At 35.7% G+C, this 15,226-nt stretch overlaps 1 protein-coding gene across 1 annotated transcript in view; it reads right to left on the minus strand.

The window, feature by feature from the left end:
- The window catches only part of LOC131940736 (valine--tRNA ligase), a 48,502-nt gene extending 33,415 nt beyond the window's left edge, over positions 1-15,087 (minus strand). The window contains exons 1-11 of the mRNA XM_059299507.1: positions 15,039-15,087; positions 13,628-13,808; positions 12,880-12,961; positions 12,562-12,662; positions 11,991-12,118; positions 11,429-11,593; positions 11,072-11,153; positions 9,579-9,698; positions 8,694-8,802; positions 8,100-8,282; positions 7,357-7,481 (exon numbers count right to left, since the gene is read on the minus strand). Of these exons, the coding sequence (XP_059155490.1) occupies positions 7,357-7,481; positions 8,100-8,282; positions 8,694-8,802; positions 9,579-9,698; positions 11,072-11,153; positions 11,429-11,593; positions 11,991-12,118; positions 12,562-12,662; positions 12,880-12,961; positions 13,628-13,808; positions 15,039-15,064 (1,302 nt within the window). The 5' untranslated portion in view covers positions 15,065-15,087. The remainder of the gene's footprint in view (positions 1-7,356; positions 7,482-8,099; positions 8,283-8,693; positions 8,803-9,578; positions 9,699-11,071; positions 11,154-11,428; positions 11,594-11,990; positions 12,119-12,561; positions 12,663-12,879; positions 12,962-13,627; positions 13,809-15,038) is intronic.
- Positions 15,088-15,226: the final 139 nt, after the last annotated feature.

The raw sequence follows: 15,226 nt of genomic DNA on the forward strand, positions 1-15,226 counted from the left end.
CAGCTAGTAGGCCATAAATTTTATCTTTTCCCTAACATTCCACCCCTCCCCCCTCCATCATCGTTTAGGTGTTTGCACCTGAGGTAAGGTGAGACCGACAGTGAACTCCATTACAGTATAGATCTAGTTACTAGATCTATACAGATTCTAGTATAACGTTCAGTTTTAGTGGGGCTGAGATATAAGTTAATTAGGGTGAGCAGTGGCGTAGCTACCGTAAAGCTAGAGTAAGCAAGGCATAGGGGCCCAAGGCGAATAGGGGCCCTTTTCCTTCTTTAAAAAGTTAAATTGGAATGTTGATATTCATTTTATATAAATAATTTTAAAAAGAAAATGGAAATCAAGTTGTTTTTTTTTTCTACTGTAGAAATAATTTAATTTCAAAAAGGTCCAAAGTCCTTTCTTAGTGTACAGGAAGTGGCATTCAGTGTGGGGGAGGGCGGGCGACTAACATTATTAACATTGTTAATTTTTGCATAGAGGCCCGAAAATCCTAGCTACGCCACTGAGGGTGAGATCTCTATTATTAAGATATGAGTTAATTAGGATGAGATCTCTATTATTAAGATATGAGTTAATTAGGGTGAGATCTCTATTATTAAGATATGAGTTAATTAGGATGAGATCTCTATTATTAAGATATGAGTTAATTAGGATGAGATCTCTATTATTAAGATATGAGTTAATTAGGGTGAGATCTCTATTATTAAGATATGAGTTAATTAGGGTGAGATCTCTATTATCAAGATATGAGTTAATTAGGGTGAGATCTCTATTAAGATATGAGTTAATTAGGGTGAGATCTCTATTATTAAGATATGAGTTAATTAGGGTGAGATCTCTATTATTAAGATATGAGTTAATTAGGGTGAGATCTCTTTTATTAAGAAGCGAGGCTAAAATCTGAGTTGATCAGTGTGAGATTTCTTTTTTTTAAGAAGTTCAGTTTTACTGAAGCATGTAGAAGAGTTGATCATATATTATCAAGTGTAACTTTCAATCCCCGCCCCCATGTCCCCCCCCCCCCCCCACCAGGCGTTGTGTTTACAATAGATGCGCCATAGACCTCCACGACGACACGCCCACGACGTTCCGTAACGTGTTCAACGAGTCGGGCACCTACTCCACCCACCTCTTCACCCAGAAAGCCGTAGACCTCATCAGCACCCAGCACAGAAAGAAACCTTTCTTCTTGTTCCTGTCTTACCAGGCCGTCCACTCCCCGCTACAAGTAAGATCTCTAGCAACTATAGGGCTGGTAAGTAGGTCACCAACCAGTTCTACGGCTCAATAAAACCTGCATGAGCCATAGAACTGGTTGGTGACCAACGTACCAGCCCTATAGATAGTCTCCCTAGGATCATCACTTGTATACAGAGGGTCCCGTATGTATACGGGCGGTTTGTATCTCAATCGCACGCAGTCAGTTGACGATTAACAGAGGCTGAGCGGGGTCACATTGTAGGGCGTTCGACCAGAGGTGTAGCGAGGGGATGGGGGTTATTATGTCCTCGGGTTCCAACCCTAGGAGGCGCCAAAATGGGTTGAAAAAAGGATTAAAAGCTCATTTTAGCTGCAGTTTTGCATTATAAATATATAAAAATAAATGGGGGAGAGGGGTCGCCAAATTGAAAGTTTATCCCGGGGGTCTCTACGCCTCTGCGTTCGACTACTAACCTGTAAGTCTAGAGTTGAGATCCCGGGCTTAAGTCTGTACCTAAGTCCGCCAAGCTCTAATTGGTAACGGGGAGATGCATGAAAGATACTATGGTCCCCACTCACAGTAACAACATCCACCCACAAAGCCCAAAGATAAATTAATTTTAGTTTAGTTTAGATATTAAAACTCAAGATCTGAACAATCCAACTGGGGGTTCCCAATCAAACAAACCACCATTTCATATCTCAAATATATCTATCACAGCTAAGAAAATTTAAAACCTAACGTAACTCTAGTCCTACATCTAAGACCTAATCCGAGTTTCTTTCATGTATCTCTTCGGCACGTCCAACGCCCACATCCCATCCCAAGGTCGAAATAGAAAAAAAAAATATTTTTAAAGTTATACGTTAATCAGTGCCTCCCCCCCCCCCCCCCCCCCCTTCCCCCCATCCGAAAAAAAATTGTTGAAAGTAACTACTTTGGTCCAAATCCCAAATGAGAGCATTAAACTAAGTGTCCCGTGGTTGGCCGATTACTGCCAACCACACATACAACCACACCCTACCGGTTTGTCCATCAATTTAACAACCACTCACGTGATCTCGCCAGGTGCCAGCCCGCTATAAGAAAAAATACCGAGGTATCCGGAAACTGAAACGTAAGAAGTTTGCCGCCATGACCACAGCCATGGACGAAGGGGTACGGAAAGTTGTTGCGGCATTGAAGGGGAGAGGACTGTGGAAAAACACAGGTAGTGGTTTCCTCCTCTTAATTAATTCATTTTATTTATTTATGTCAAAAATATTCACTTAAATGCACTGCGTTTATAACTTTGTACTTACAGTAAGTTAAGAACTCGCATATAGTTAAATATATTTAAAGTAAGTTAAGAATTCGTGAATATAAACCAATATTTAAAGTAAGTTCAGAACTTCTGCAAAACCATTTCTCACTATGCATTTACTATTCTACCAATATTAAACATTTATTACCAAAACATAATAAATATTTAAAGATTATAAATTTATAAAAAGAAAACACCATTACAAATAATTTATTGGAATTGAAACGAAACTCCTGTTCAACAACCATTGGCCAATGTTTGAAACGTTGATACTTTCAGTGCTAGTGTTTACTACAGACAATGGAGCTAACCCTTCAGATGGGGGATCTAACTACCCACTCAAAGGGAAAAAAGGTCAGCTGTACGAGGGAGGTATCAGGGGGGTTGCTTTTGTGGCCAGCCCCCTCCTGGTTAAGAAGGTAACTGTTTTACACACATACACTAACATACAAACAAATGAACAAAAACATGCATAATAAACATTCACAAACATACACACAGGAAGAAGACATATATACACAACACATACACAAACCTAAACACACTTCTTTATGCAGATGCGCACAAAAACACAATAGCTATACCACACAAACATACAAGATATCACAAACATATACACAACACATACACAAACTAACACACATGTACATAATCACCCACTCAATGCACATAAATAGATACAAATGAACACATTAGATAACAGAAACATACACATATGACATCCAGACATAAAAAACATACATATTTACAAGATATACACAAACGCAAAATGTAGATACACATAGATGCATGACACCTGTACTCAAATGAATTATTATTTTGTTTAACATCTATTTAAAAGATGTTTATTTTTTATTTTTATATATGAGGACTAGCCTATACAGTATCATAATCATTTTTACATATCAATGTTTTATGTAAGTCAGGATTATAGTTTGAAGTCAGTGCCATGATCAGTAATAAGGTCAGGATTAGGGCTGGGGCAGCAAATTCAAATAATATTAATACTGTGTATCAATTGTTGAATACTAGACAACCTTGTTACCCTTTGGAAAATGGTGCCTGTATTTTGATAGGACTAGCACTGACTTTCATATTAACATGGTTGAGATAACTAGCACTGAATGTTACATAAAGAGAGTCAAGATAACTAGCACTAAATGTTACATAAAGAGAGTTACGATAACTAGCACTGAATCTTACAAACAGAGTGTTAAGATAACTAGCACTGAATGTTACATAAAGAGAGATAAGATAACAAGCACTGAATGTTACATACAGAGTGTTAAGATAACTAGCACTGAATGTTACATACAGAGAGATAAGATAACTAGCACTGAATGTTACATACAGAGAGTTAAGAAGACTAGCCCTGAATGTTACATACAGAGAGTTAAGATGACTAGCACTAAATGTTACATAAAGAGAGATAAGATAACTAGCACTGAATGTTACATACAGAGAGTTAAGAAGACTAGCCCTGCATGTTACATACAGAGAGTTAAGATGACTAGCACTAAATGTTACATAAAGAGAGATAAGATAACTAACACTGAATGTTACATACAGAGAGTTAAGAAGACTAGCAGTGAATGTTACATACAGAGAGTTAAGATGACTAGCACTAAATGTTACATAAAGAGAGATAAGAAGACTAGCCCTGAATGTTACATACAGAGATTTAAGAAGACTAGATAAAGAGAGTTAAGATGACTAGCCCTGACTTTTCTTCTGATAGGGTTACATCAACACAGGCCTGATTCACATCTCCGACTGGTTCCCAACCATTCTAAAGCTGGCTAAAGGCAACATGGATGGAACCAGGGATATAGCTGGCATTGACCAATGGAGGACCATCGGACTGGGACTTCCCTCAGGGAGAGATAACATTCTACACAACATTGACCCACTCTGTTACAGTGTTGATCATCCAGTCGGGAAGTAGGTCAATTTTCTTTGAGAACTGATATTTGGGTTAAACCCAGTGGGAAAATAGGTCAATTTTCTGATATTTGGGTTAAACCCAGTGGGGAAGTAGGTCAACTTTCTTTTAGGACTGATATTTGGGTTAAACCCAGTGGGAAAATAGGTCAATTTTCTGATATTTGGGTTAAACCCAGTGGGGAAGTAGGTCAACTTTCTTTGAGGAATGATATTTGGGTTAAACCCAGTGGGAAAGTAGGTCAACTTTCTTTGAGGAATGATATTTGGGTTAAACCCAGTGGGAAAGAAGGTCAACTTTCTTTGAGGACTGATTATTAGGTTAAACCCAGTGGGGAAGTAGGTCAACTTTGAGGACTGATATTTGGGTTAAACCCAGTGGAAAAATAGGTCAACTTTCTTTGAGAACTGATATTTGGGTTAAACCCAGTTAGAAAGTAGGGCACCTATCTTTGAGAACTGATATCTGGGTTAAAACCAGTGGGGAAGTAGGTCAATGTTCTTAGGAACTGATATTTTAAATCCAGTTCTTTGAGAACTGATCAGTGGGGAAGAAGGTTTCACTTTCTTTGAGAAAAGGTTAATCCCAAAGTTAATCCAAATGCTAATGTTTGATTAAATAAAAACTCTCTCTCAACAGTTACTCAAACATCTTTGACATCAAGATGTGTGCAGCTATCAGGGTGGGAGATTATAAACTTATTACAGGACCAGGTGAGTTGCCAGCTCCCCTCAGATTACATCCTCCCCCCCCCCCCCCCCCAACAATTACTTCCTAACCAAAAAACTGCAGAGAACAGGACTTTACTAAATCCCGCTGTTCAATTACTAATTGACACAAACATAATAGGGATAGGAGGGATGGTGTGGCCTAGCGGTAGAGTGCTAGACTGCTGACCTAGAAGTTGAGTTTGAATCCAGGTTCAATTCAGGGGAACGTCTCTGAGACGACCCAACTCTGATGGGGACCTAACTCACATTAGGGAAGTAAAGGAGGCTGGGCATAGTGCTGACCATTTTATCCTTTCATATGCCGAGGTAAAGAAACACATAATTCTACTTCATCTGCCCAATGGATAGCTAGGTCTAAAGAGGAATCTTTACTTTTAAAATAAAAAGACTTAGGGGTTGGGAATACTAATATGTTTAGAATAGGGTTATTCTTAGAGTTAGGGAGTCGAATATGGTTAGAAGATGTTTCCAGCATTCTACATTTTGCTAGTTTTCCTGTATTGTATTCAACTACTGTATAAAATGCTTAGGGAAAGTATTACCTGATTTGCTTTGCACTCTATCTCCCATCATGGGCATATTTTAAAATGCTGGGTTCATCACTTTACCAATATCATGTATATAATAGGTATTTTAAAGAGTGGAGATAATGATGGGGTGCGATAGGAGGGGGGGAAGGGGGGGGGGGGGGGGGGGGTAATGACCTAGAGACCCTAGTGTCAACACTTTAGTCAAGTCTAGAATTGGAAGAATATATACATAGAACATAATAAAAACATAATTCTCAACATTTTACACTCAAACTCACTACATGAGTAAATGTCAACATGACCCATTTTCTTTTTAAGCTTGTACTTGTGACATGTTTTTACAGTTAACTTTACTTGTATCATCAAAACAATCCAAAAAATCAAATGCTAATTAGAACCTTTACTTCTTCAGCAATAAGAAGACGAAAACGGAACAAAGCCAAGAGAAGACGGAATAAAAACAAGGCACCGATAAATGAAACAAAACTAATACAGTTGTACAACATTAAAAATGACCCCAATGAAAAAAATGACCTGGCCAAAAAAAGACCACAACAAGTGACTGAAATGCTGACCATGCTAGCACAGTACTACAAAACATCAGTTCCTGCTATGAAACCTATGAGAGACATTGTCAAACCAAAATTCAGTGCTTGGGGGCCATGGAGATAAAAAAAAACTTATTTTCAAAGTAGAAGAGTTCCACAAACAGTGCAATATTAGCCCATTAATCATCCTCATCATTAGTATGCAACATTGCTAAAGTATGCACACAATCTAAACATTGCACACAAGAAATAAATGCCTTGAAACAGACAGAAGTCACCCTTTTAACCCTTTAAAGATTCAAGATGCAATGCAACATTTCTCTAACTAAATGCAGTATTTATTTAAATTAGGTTGACTGAATGTGTGGGGAAAATGCAGTAATTCTTTAAACATGCAAGACAAAATCAATCATTTTGCCAAAAAAAAAACCTTTGATGCTTCTGAATTTCAATGCTGATGTACTAATTACTTCATTGATTTGTATATTTTGTACAAGAAAACTTAAAAACTGTGATGAAACAAAACACTGTTACATGTTTAGAGTTTTTTTCTTGATCAGTATATGCTCGGCTATGATAGCTTATTGTTTCATTTCTAATGTATCAATCACAGCTCTGAATGAATGAATGCTTTTGCAAAAATACAACACACTTTAGTATCCCTGTTTACACTAGTCCGTAGTATCCCATTCCCTCCCAGCGAGAGATTCTTACTGTTGTGACCAAATGCTACAGAGGGGAGAGAGGAGGTGAGGGGGAGAAAAGGGATTTAGCATTCACAATGAATAAGAAAAGCTTGAATTATATTTATAATTGCACTCACTTTCTGAGTACAAAACACAATTTTTTGTGTGTGAGATATTTATATTTTTCAAGTTCTTCAACCACATTCATTAGTGCAAACTTAGTTTTAGAATAACACATGGAATAAAGACGGCTGACCACTCTATCCCTTCATACGCCGCAGTCGTAGAAACAGATAAACCTGCCATATGGGCTGCCAGAAGTTCCTAATCCTTAAGCCATGGAACCTTTAGAACGCAATATTTGTACTGAAACTAAATAAACCACGCACAGTATGAAGAAAGAGGGACTTACAGTGAAGACGCCACAGTCCCCTGTAATGAGTCCATTGTTGTCAATGATGGTGATGAAAGGCAAATTGTGTCGCTTGCCAACCTCGTAGTCATTGTGGTCATGGGCTGGTGTAATCTTCACAGCACCTATAGAAGAAAATATGAAGAAAATGTCAATGCAAAAACAAACAAAAAACGTCTTTGTCTTTTAGCAATATCCATTTATCTTAAAACAGCAGTTTCTGTATATTCATCATAATCTTTTTTCATTCCTCCCCAAGACACATGGAGCGGGTGAAGTAGAGTTCATCTATTTCAGAGACCCCAGCACATGAAGGGCTTAGTTTTCCTCTAATGTGAGTTAGGTACCCCCTGGGACATTCTACTGACTTGTACCTGGATTCGAACTCCAGACTTTTGGGTTAGCAATCTAGCTCTCTACCATTAGGCCACGCCGACCATTAAGGATACTTAACATCAGTAAATGTAAGTATGTTGGTAGGGTGTATTGAAGCTTTTTTGGTTTGCTTGTACCATTAGCCAAACCCTAACCTTGACACTTAAAGCTATATCAACAGATCATTTTTATTAAGATTTTTACCTAACCTTAATCATCAGGGCTAAGGTATAGTTGATGACAGTACCACATATTCAAATGTGTTTACAGCTAACATGTAAGACATCAACTTTCAGTCTTTAACTTAAACATTCCTAAACTGGCATAAAAACCAAAACTGTGAAGGAAACAATGAGCACTGCACCAACCTGTTCCAAAGCTCATGTCAACAAACTCATCAAAAACAATGGGCATCTTGCGACTGGGAATGAATGGATGCTGCACAAATTTCCCTTGGAGATGTTTGTACCTCTCATCATTGGGGTGAACAGCAATGCCAGAGTCTCCAAGCATTGTCTCTATACGAGTGGTTGCAACAACAACTTCCTCATCTAAAAAACAATAGAGACACTTATAATTATTTCTTAAAAATAATTCTAAATAATTCAATCTTTTTAAATTTTCAAAGGACAAACTACTTAATCTTTTTTATTTGCTGAACAGAATATTGTTTAGTTTGTCAAATTACACAAGCGAAAATAACTAAATATGATGCTCTGGTTCCAAAAACAATACAATCAATAAAATTAAAAAATTAAAGGTTGATGAACTATCTAAATTATTTATTTTTTTAAATACAGTTTTATGAAAATATTTCTAAAAAGTGTTCATCAAAAATTGTTTAATATTCTACTAAAAATGACACTTCATCAATGACAACTGATAATTGTGAGTAAATTTTATTCTGCATGAAAGTTACTTTTCTAACATAAATAATTGTACCCTAGTACACTTTTCTCTACCTGAGTCGACAATTTTATAAGCGAATGAGACAAGGACTCCAAACTCCACTTTTTCACTGTAGCCAGGAACCTCTATCAAAGTTCTTCCTTCTATTTCTTTTTTGTCGACCTGAGTGTAAAAATATTGTATTAAGATCAGTATTTTACAAATATTTACAAAGGATATAATAACCACTGCTAGATTATGAGAATAGTAATAAACAGTTTACTTTTTCTTCGCAAAAACACATTTAAAATATAAATAATTTCATAAAATAATAATGATGGCAGACTACTAGATGGGTGTGAGTTAGAGAACTAGTTGTGTAAGGTGTTAGATCCTGAGCCTATCCAGATCCACAAAATATACAAGATAGCTCTGACAGAAGTAAGGTCACTGCATCCTTCTCTTGTAGGATGTCACCACAGATTCTGTCAAGACAGAGGCCAGTTCTGTCTGACTGGGGACCACAGGTCTTTAAAGGACTGTACTTTTACAGTGAGTGTGTCTAATCATGTATGTTAAAGTAAAGTTATCTTTTTGAACCTGGCGGTTAATAGAGTAGAAGAAGTAGAGTTCAATTGTATCTGTGACATCAGCATTCAAATGGATAGTCTGGTCAGTTCTCTGTCCAGCTGCCTTAACTATACTGTAGTGCAGCAGGACTTTACTACATCCCCTGTTCAATTACTAATTGAAACTAACTTAATAGGGGATAGGAGTGTACCATAGGTACTCATCACAGATGGGTGGACTCAGGGAAATCCCATAGCCTAGGATCTAATCTCCAGGTTCAAAAGTTAGCAGTCTAACAATCCGGCCACACCATCCAATAAATATTAATAAAATATGAAGCTCATGTTGAGTTGAGTTTACTAACGCCACTATCTGCACTACAGACTAACCTCAATATCTGAGATGGCAGATCGTAATGTGCATGACCAGTTGACAAGTCTGACACTTCTGTAGATGAGACCCATTTCATGGAGACGACAGAAGCCTTCAATCACACAGCGATAGCGGTCCTGTCAACATGACATTTTAGAAAATTTAACTTGTAACTTAAAAAATGTACCAACTTGTTGAACAGAAAAAAACAAAATGTTGACAATATCAATGTAAAAACAAAATAGTATTGAAGGAACACTTGTTTGTTCATAAGGTTCATTATTATATTAATGTGTTACGTGTTAAGGCTAAATGATACACTGATGTGCACAATTGATTTAATTCATGTGGTTATTTTTAAATTATAAATCTAAAAAAAAAGAATATCTAAAAAAAAATTATCTAACAAATTGCTTTCTATCCTAATATATAAAAGGCCATGTGCGCTCTTCTCTCTCTCTGTCCGCAAAATATTTTCGCCGGACATCACGTCAGAATCGGCAGCGATATATGGATACCTTTATACAGACTTTTGTTGAAAATATTATGTTAGATGTTTTAAATGTATAACCACAATTTTATTTAAAGAAGAAAAATAAAAAATAAAGGCGTATTCGAATGTAGAGAAACAGTATTATTTATGCAACCGGAAAAGTGTTTAAACTTGGGACAAGAACGCATTTAACAATGACGTCGCTTATTGTTTACACTAAAAAAAGAGCACGAAACTCATGACGTCGAGTTTAGAATAAAAAGAAATGAACTATTTCATTCAAATATGATTTAGAGCTATGTACGCTATGAAATGTATACAATACGATTTTCTCGGCCTAAACTTAAAAAAATTATTTTATCTATTTGGATTCTAGATCTAGAGATTCTAGATCTAGATATTGATCTAGATCTAGATATTCTAGATCATCTAGATCTAGAGATTCTAGATCATATAGATCTAGAGATTCTAGATCTAGATGATCTATAAAGCTAAGTTGTCGGGTGCCCGATAGGGCACTTTCCGGCGCTGCAGGCGCTTCAAATTTGGCAGGATCTTGCCTTTGGGCGACAGAACACGGGGGCCGGTTGGCCGAAAAGTCTACGATGAGGGGGTCAAAACTGACCTCGACTGACCGGCGCCTTATATGGGCGAATTAATTAAGCATTCTAATTCTCAATGTTTTCGAAAGCCTAAGCGAAGCTGGGCAGCATGCCTAGTTTATTAATAAAACTTATGGGGTATTTACATATAGACTTTTTACACAATAAAATGAAATAGAATAACAGGATAAAAAAGTTTTGTTAAATATAACTCAAGCATGAGGATCATGTATTTATCTGTTAGTTGACTAAATTTAAAAAAAAAAAAATTTATGGGAATTAAATTGCTTTTTTAAAATCTAAAGTAAGTTTTACAATATAATTCAAGCCAATAACAAAACTATCATTAATTTTTTTTTTTTAAATCAAAATATGAATATGAATATTAACTATGTTAATAAGACAATGCACTCACTTCATCCATTGTGAAGGCAACTCTATCCCAGTCATATGATCCTCCCAGCAATCTCAGCTGATCATAAATTCTGTGACCTTTTCTGGGAAACACAGACATTATCCGCTTTTAAATAAAACAAACTTTTATGATTGTTAATAGCAATAATACTAAATAGTTCAAAGAATGGCAGATGATCATAAACTCTGTGACCTTTTCTAAAAAACATAAACATTGTCCGCTTTTACATAAAACAAACTTATATGATTGTAACTAGAAATAATACTGAATAGTCCTAATAATGGTATACGTGAGCAGCTAAATAAAAAACACATTTCATCCTAAAGATTATTGTAAATGAATAAAATAGGTTCGTACTCATTTTTCCACTTCCAAACTTCATTGACAAAAGCCTCCCTGCCCAAGTCATGCCTGGTCTTATTCTGCTCTCTCCACAGTTTCTTCTCCACCACAACCTGTGTGGCGATGCCTGCATGGTCACAACCAGGCACCCACAGAACTGCTTTTCCTTTCATGCGATGCCTGGAAATCCAAAACAATATTTTGTTTAAACTAAAGGACAAATAATCTTGACATTAACTAACCTTTGTCCAAAATTAACCTAGGCTAATTAATTTTTTTTTGGAATTTACTAACACTGAGTCACTGCCAATATTAATTTGGTTGTTAGTTTGAAATACCATATAAATTTGATAAGTGCATTGCTTTAAAAAAAAAATTATCCCTCTAAGCTGCGCGATCAGACAGTAATTGTGAATCTGCCACACAGTCATGTTTTAAAAAAATACACGTAACCATCTATAAGAATTGTAGAAAACCGCACACAAAATAAATGTTTCACACAAGCTTTTCCCCTTAGGGCAACATTGATAAGACCCAATCCAAGAAGAATTAGAGACCTAACACTGTTTGAACCTACCATCTAGCCAAGCAGTCCTCCACAGCATTAGTGAGTCCATGACCAAGATGCAATGTCCCTGTGACATTTGGTGGGGGTATCACCATTATAAACTTGTCCTCATACTTCAAGTTCTTTAAATCTCTGCCCTGTGTATAATCAAGTTTTTACATTACTTTCCCTGACAACAAGAAACTATTAACATGTTAATCATAGTAGATTTAGCTTGTAGAATTTTTATTTAATAAAAATCAAAAAGTTTTTTTAATATAGGTTATTTACTGAGAAGCCAGAATCAATGGAGTGAACATAATTTGAAACTTAAAACAGAAAAAGCTGAGCCTGTACTAACACATGTGAAGAACCTAACCATAACCTGAACCTTAGCCTTAAGTAAAGGAATATCATTGCTCTGTCAGACTTAACATGAAAATAACACACAGGTAAAGTGATTAGGAAAAAAAACTTAAATTATGACTGAATGGCATTTATAGCATTAATATAGTCAGAGATAAGAAAAATAAGGACTTGACAGATTTACAAAGCTATTGTTTAAATAAGCCATAATAAGCACAATGAATAGCCTACTTACACCATATTCAGGCTTGAAAAAACCTTCCTTAACCCACCAGTCATACCAGGCAGCCTCAACATATCTGGGGCTATAGGCATCAGGCATTGGACATTTGGTATCTGGAACACATATTTAATTCAGATTTTAAAAAAAACACATAGATTTCTGTTACATAAAAAAACCCATTAAAATAAGAAGATGTATTTTATTAAGCTGTTCAAAAATTTGGATAACTTGGTACAGTACAGGGATTAGAAGTTTGAGTAAGAAAGGGAAGAATATAAAATAGGATTTCAAGCTCATGCATAGTCTATGCAACAAAAACAATCACTCTACCTTTCTTCTCTCCTTTTTCAGTTGGTCTATCATAGGTGATGACTTGCTTTTCTTCAGTTTTCTTTTTCTTGTTGGCCTTTGCCTACAATAACATATTAAACCTTATGTTAAAAATTTAGCTCTCAGACAAGGGATCAATGGATTTATCTTATTTGTTAACCACACAAGTGATTACCCCTTCACTAACTTACACCCATGTCAGCAGTTTACAATAGACCACTTACCTAAATATATTTTAAATAGTAAAAGAAAGCAATAAAATACACTTCCTGCATTTTTTATTGTACAATATAAACTATCAATTAGCAAAGAATTCAGCTTAAAGAACTGATAAACACAGCCAATGTAGAAGATACAAAAATTTCTGTTTATTGCTATTTGAAATAGGCCTACATTACAAGCATTTTTAACAGGTAAGATAAGGTCTATGGTCCCAGTAATTTATAATTTCTATGTAACATAATAAGGGTGACTGTTATGGTATGTATAATAGAATAGTTAACACAATAACTTTAAACTGTTATATTTAGAAGTAGTTAGACCTGTGTTTAATAATATATTTATTGCTTTACATTTTTTACATTAAACGTAAAAATTAAAACATGAGCGTAATCTCATAAAGAACACTTTAACTAAAAAAAATAATAGTTTATTTTTTTTTTGAGTAAAATATTTACTGTTGAGCACTAAAATCTAGCTCACCTAAAATAAATTGAAATTTTTACACAACACCCGACTTTAAACTTGCCTCTGATCCTTCATTACCACCTTTGTTGCTCTGCTTCTCTTGTTTTGCTTTAAATTTCTCCAACTTAGCCAGCCGACTTGCTTCCTTTTTAAGCTCCTTTTCACTCTTTTGTTTCTGAGGTTCCTCAGCAGGGGGAACTTGAGCTGCTGGATCTGACATTCTGACCTGTCTGTGTTTTCTTCTGTAGAGGACAGATGAACCACTTGTAAATCAATACGTTTTTGCAAACCTAATCACTACCTTAAAAAAAATCAAAATTTACTAAATTTATTCAAATTAAAGCATATGTGTTGGACTTTTTAGCGCAATTTCCATTCTGGAGAATTGCGATTATTAACTCGTCATTTCTGGGAATGGATGGATGTCCGCAGCTTTAAGTCATATTTCCTCCTCAACGAAGCAATATCGAGGACTAGTTCCAAAAGCAAATATGTTAAGCAAGTTCCACGGATGATTGTGGGCCAAAAAAATTCCCAGGATTCCTTCCTGGATTTCCCGGAAACAAATGCAGTTTTTGCTCCATATCTCGGCAACCAGACCACTTAGCGACTTGAAACATTTACCAATCGATTCCTGCCATAATTTAGACCAATATTGCCGTAGAAAGTTTTCAAAAATATCCTTTCGTTCGGTCACAAAAAATTAATTAAGAACATTTAAACTGAGCATCTTGCAGGCCTATGATGATTTAAACTGAGCATCGTGTAGGAGTTTATATTTATATGATGATATTTACAAAAAATAAAAAATTGTAATGGATAACATAAGGAAATTGCGCTTAAATTGTCACTAGACTTTTTATTAACTTGTTTTCTTATGCTGATAAAAATTTATTTTAAAAACAAAAGGGCAGTTTATGTCAAAAAATTTCTAAGTGACAGAGGATCTAAGATAATTAAAATCATCTAATCTAGATCTAGAGTATTAGCTATTTAGTAAGAAATTGTTATAAGAAAGAGTCTATTCACAGTAGGTTGGGAATAAGTCTCATGTCTATTGCCAGAGGGAAATGTTTTTAAAGGAGTGCACTCATACTGCAGCTTGGGTGTCCTTGACACATCAGTTCCATATTGTATGCTTTTGATTTTTTTAAAAATTGGTTGGGAACAAATGAGTAAATTATGCTAAAATCGAGAAAAATACGGACACAGTCTAGCTAGGGTCACCGTGAGTTCACATTGGTTCAAAAGCGTAGCGACTCTTCCCGGCGCCCGGACACAAACTTTCGATTTGCACCCCCCCCCCCTCAATAGTGTTTTGTTTTTTTGCCAAAATCCCTAGGCCCCCTAATATTTAATAATAAAAATTAAATTATTAGAATAGACTTGAATAGAGTGAATAGAGGAGTTATAGTTATAGACAAACAATAGAATAGAATCAAATAGACTGTGTCACTAGAATCTAGTCACACGGGACACAGATGAGATTGTGATTCATATGTGTTTGTGTCAGTATGTGAAACGTTGATTCACTTTCATTTCGATTACTTTGTACTTGAAAGGAAAAGCATTTCTAAGATCTGGTCTCGGCAAGCAAGCCATTATTTATTAAGAATATTATTACAAACGTACTCAACAAGGCCTAAGTATTTTCTAGATC

The sequence above is a fragment of the Physella acuta genome, unplaced genomic scaffold (assembly GCF_028476545.2).
Source record: "Physella acuta isolate Inbredline_101_S28 unplaced genomic scaffold, ASM2847654v3 ptg000328l, whole genome shotgun sequence".
Taxonomy (NCBI): Eukaryota; Metazoa; Mollusca; class Gastropoda; family Physidae; genus Physella; species Physella acuta.